At 41.9% G+C, this 4,579-nt stretch overlaps 1 protein-coding gene across 2 annotated transcripts in view; it reads left to right on the forward strand.

Moving 5' to 3' along the window:
- Positions 1-4,579, forward strand: part of SAMD7 (sterile alpha motif domain containing 7) — a 32,103-nt gene that overhangs the window by 13,007 nt on the left and 14,517 nt on the right. For both annotated transcript variants that reach the window (XM_017848794.1, XM_017848795.1), the window contains exons 5-7: positions 718-796; positions 2,219-2,847; positions 3,808-3,929. In XM_017848794.1, the coding sequence (XP_017704283.1) occupies positions 718-796; positions 2,219-2,847; positions 3,808-3,929 (830 nt within the window). The remainder of the gene's footprint in view (positions 1-717; positions 797-2,218; positions 2,848-3,807; positions 3,930-4,579) is intronic.

The following is a 4,579-nucleotide window of genomic DNA, read 5'->3' on the forward strand; positions in this document are numbered from 1 at the left end:
GGTGGGAGGATAGTTTGAGGCTAGGGGTTTGAGACCAGCCTAGACAACGTAGCAAGACCCTGTCTCTGCCAAAATAATGCTTTTAGAAAAATAGCTGGGTGTGGTGGCATGTGTCTGCAGTCCCATCTACTTGGGAGGCTGAGGCAGGAGAATCGCTTGAACCTAGGAGGTGGAGGTTTTAATGAGCTGAGATCGTACCACTGTACTTCAGCCTGGATAAAAGAGCAAGACTCTGTCTCAAAAAAAAAAAAAAAAAAAAAAAAATTGTAAATCTTCTACCCACAAAAGGTGATAAATAGTTGAGGTGAGGCATATGGTAATTAGCTTTAATTAATTATTCCACAATATATACATACATCAAAACATCACGTTGTACCCAAAAAATACATATACTTTTAAAAGACCAAAAAAGGCACAGATCACGAGATTCACAAATCACTTCATCTTTTTCCTATTAAAGTATGGCAGGAAAATACCACCAGTCATGAGACCAACAATGAAAGAACAAAAAATTATCTGGTATTTATCGTGCTGTCACCAATGTGACACTAAGATACCGAACAGCAATGATCTGATACCATTGCCAAAACTGTGTGCAATTGCGGGTTTGTTTGTTTTTTTCAGATACTGTTTTACATTGTTATGTTTTATTTTATTATTTTCAAATGCATGTTTTTAATTTATTTGTGGGGTGGGATGGTGGTTTTCTTTTTTAAGGTTGGGGCATTTTACCACCTGAATCCATAAAGGCAGTGGCCAGAAGGAATGAAATGATTCAAAGGCATCATACTGCCAGGTAATTTGGCAACGTTGTTTTATTTATTCTTTATTCGTTCATTTGCTCATTTATTCACTTGTTATATTCATATAACAAATGAATAGGTGAATATATATAACAAATAAATACACACACACAAATTACTTACATAAAGTATTTCAGGCAGATTACAAAAAGAAACATAGTCTGCTCTGCCTCAGGAATAACCATTATCTATTCCTTTACCTTCCTAATAAACTTGCTTTCACTTAAAAAAAAAAAGAGAGAGAGAGAGAAAGAAACGAATACAAACATGCATGCAGGTTGGTTAAGGATAAAAGCAAGATTAGAAATCATGGCCGGGCACAGTGACTCAGGCCTGTAATCCCAGAACTTTGGGAGGCCAAGGTGGGTGGATCATGAGGTCAGGAGTTCAAGACCAGCCTGGCCAAGACGGTGAAACACCGTCTCTACTAAAAATACAAAAAAAATAGCCAGGCGTGGTAGCAGGTGCCTGTAATCCCAGCTACTCAGGAGGCTGAGGCAGAGAATTGCTTGAACCTGGGAGGTGGAGGTAGCAGTAAACTGAGATTGCGCCACTACGCTCTAGCCTGGGCAACAGAGCAAGACTCCGTCTCAAAAAAAAAAAGAAATCACACAGTGAAGCTAACAGTAGTATTAGTACACAGATTGCAATAGACTCTCAGTGTCCCATAATTAAAATGCCTACAACTCCTCTGAAATTCGTATTGGCATTACTGTCTTAAATGACTTCAATCTTGCACAAAGATAGGAGCCAAGTTTGCCAACCTGACTTCAGATTATGCCATCAGAGCTCAGACAACCCCAAGTCAGCCCAACAGTGGCCTTCAGCTGTAGTGCCCGGGAGAAAGAAAAGTATAACAATGAGTAGGGTATGGCCCCAGGGTAAGAGAAAGCAGAGAGTCAACTTTCTCATCGCTGAATCCAAAGGGGTTCAGTTGAGGACCAAAAAGCAGTGAAGTAAGCAAAACCACCGAGCCTTTCCCTCCCTTCTTCCTCAGCCACTTGCATTTATTTATTAATATTGAGACTTGCATTGTCTAATTGTCTTTCTTGAGTCTCACTAAGATTATTTTGCAGGGGTTGAAAACCTCTTCCCGGTACGTTAGTTTTTTTGAGGATTAATCTCTGGCAAGGAACTAGCTGTGCTGCATAAGCTCCATCCCTGCTAAATTTGCCTCATCTGATTAGAGGTAACACTCTAAAGACTGGCCTTTGGACTTCCATTGTGAGACTCAGACAAAGCTTCCGATCTTACCCAAAACTCTCCTTCCCAGTGGCCTTGTGGGGGATTCATGTTTCCACCAAACAAACTTCAGATGAACAGTGTGAGGACTGTTTTAGGGAAGGGAAGGGGTCCTTAAAATTACATTTATAATGGTGTTCTTGGGCTGTATAAATATATTGTTCTGTTTTTAGGACAGAAATGGAAATGTATGCTATTTACCAGCAAAGGAGAATGGAAAAAATTAATCCCAAGGGACTAGCAGGCCTAGGGATACCCTTCCTGTATGGCTCCGGTGTCCCAGCTGCCCCCACTCCCTACCATGGCAGGAGCATGCTCCCTGCCGGTGACCTGCATTTTCACAGAAGCACCCTCAGAAACCTTCAGGGAAACCCCACGCTAGTGGCAACCGCACCACACTTTGAGGAGAGCTGGGGACAGAGATGTCGTCGACTCAAGAAAAGTACAGGGAATCAAAAAGCTCCAGACAGTGATGCTGAGAGTTCCAAAAGTCAAGCAGAGGAAAAAATCCTAGGTCAGACTCATGCAGTTCCCTATGAAGAGGATCATTATGCAAAAGACCCAGAAATTGAGGCATCCAGCAACCAGAAGTCAAGTGAAGCGAATGAAACACCAACAACAGCTCTTGACAACACCTGTGGAGAGCCCGAGCCCACCCATAGGAAACCCTGGGGGTCTCACACGGTTACGCTGAAAGCAAAGACGTGGTACGATGGGAAAGAGGAGGCTTCAGAGCAGATCTTTGCAACCTGTGATGAAAAGAATGGGGTTTGCCCTCCAGTTCCTCGACCGTCTCTGCCAGGTGGGTGTCCAGGGGCCAATGGCAGATCCTCATTAACTACAGGTTGCCAAGTCCGTAGGTTACTACATAATAGTGTGTAACCATCCTGCCTCTTTTTATCTTTCTTTTTCTTAACCCTGCTTGGAATTACCTTTTCTTAGCATCATTTTATTCCATCAGTGCTAATAAGCCATATCAGTGAAACTAGCCTCTTTATATTTTGCTATATAGAGAATTTTCAACAAAGGCTGGGAAGGTAAATATCTTGGGAAACATATTAAAATTTTAATTTAAGATTTTAATGTAATTTAGTGTTCATTTCTTCAACACAAAGCAGAGAGGCTTCTTGCTTCAAAGTGTGAATTCTACCTCCCCGGTATTTAAGTATAGGAAAAAAACAGGCAATTAAGCAGAAATATTACCTTTCAGTGTCCAATACTGTTGATACTTTCAAATTTAAAAACACTAATGCACTTCATGCCAGAAACACACACTGAATAGTTTTCTAGAACTCTTTTAGATAAAAAGTATTTGAAGACACAGGGATTGTGAAGGGTATGTAATACAGCCACCACACCAACTGCTTCCCTACAAAGTGTTAATTTTCCATTTTGATGAAAATGTAGCTAAATTCTTGTCTCATCATGAGACCATGATAATCACCTATCACAAAAACATAGTAACATTAATCTGGAGAATAGAATCCATGGGGCATTTCTGTTGGAATCTGAGAGAAGCTGGTGCAAACCCGGAACTATTTGAAGTATTACTTACAATAAATGCTATCAGTAAAGATCTTTTCAGAGAAAGAAAAGAAAGGAGGCAGCTGAAGCTTTTAGAAAACATCTCCTAGTAACTCTTAATATCTTGTAAGGAGTTTGCAAATTGAGACCACTCTGGGGTGATAGAACGCAAGGAAATTAATGTAACTATACATAAACCTGTATGTATTTTATGCCACAATTTCTTTCCATTTTAAAGGAACACATGCATTGGTTACAATTGGGGGGAATTCTTCTTTGGATGAAGATATTCAGAAGTGGACCGTGGATGATGTGCACAGCTTCATTAGCAGCCTTCCAGGTTGTTCAGACTACGCTCAGGTGACTTCATGTTTAAGTATTTCCATACAAGCAAAACAGTTTGAAAATATCTTTCCTGCATAATGAATTAGGTCAAACTTGCACTGTGCCTCCAGAAAGGATTCCTGCTAATCTGTCTTTTGTGTGCCAGTGTCTACCCTGGGACAGGTCTCAGATTGGTGGAACTTGGGTCTCACCCACAGCCCAGCATCAGGGGAGGCTGAGAAAGCCATCGTCTGTCTTTAGCTCCTTTCCTATCAAGACTCCTAAGAAGTAGGAATTCTCCCAAAATTAGAAGAAGGTTCAGAAGCTGAACATCCAAAAAGCAGGGGAAATAACGACTACATTTCCCACTTATCCATACAGCAAACATTTTTTGAGCACAGACTTTTGGGTAAGAAGTTTAGGTCATAGGGCCAGGCGCGGTGGCTCAAGCCTGTAATCCCAGCACTTTGGGAGGCCGAGGCGGGTGGATCACGAGGTCAGAAGATCGAGACCCTCCTGGCTAACACGGTGAAACCCCGTCTCTACTAAAAATACAAAAAACTAGCCGGGCTACTCGGAGGCTGAGGCGGGAGAATGGCGGGAACCCGGGAGGCGGAGCTTGCAGTGAGCCGAGATCGCGCCACTGCACTCCAGCCTGGGCGACACAGCAAGACTCCGTCTCAAAA

This window comes from Rhinopithecus bieti, unplaced genomic scaffold (genome assembly GCF_001698545.2).
Source record: "Rhinopithecus bieti isolate Rb0 unplaced genomic scaffold, ASM169854v2 scaffold_32014, whole genome shotgun sequence".
Lineage (NCBI taxonomy): Eukaryota > Metazoa > Chordata > Mammalia > Primates > Cercopithecidae > Rhinopithecus > Rhinopithecus bieti.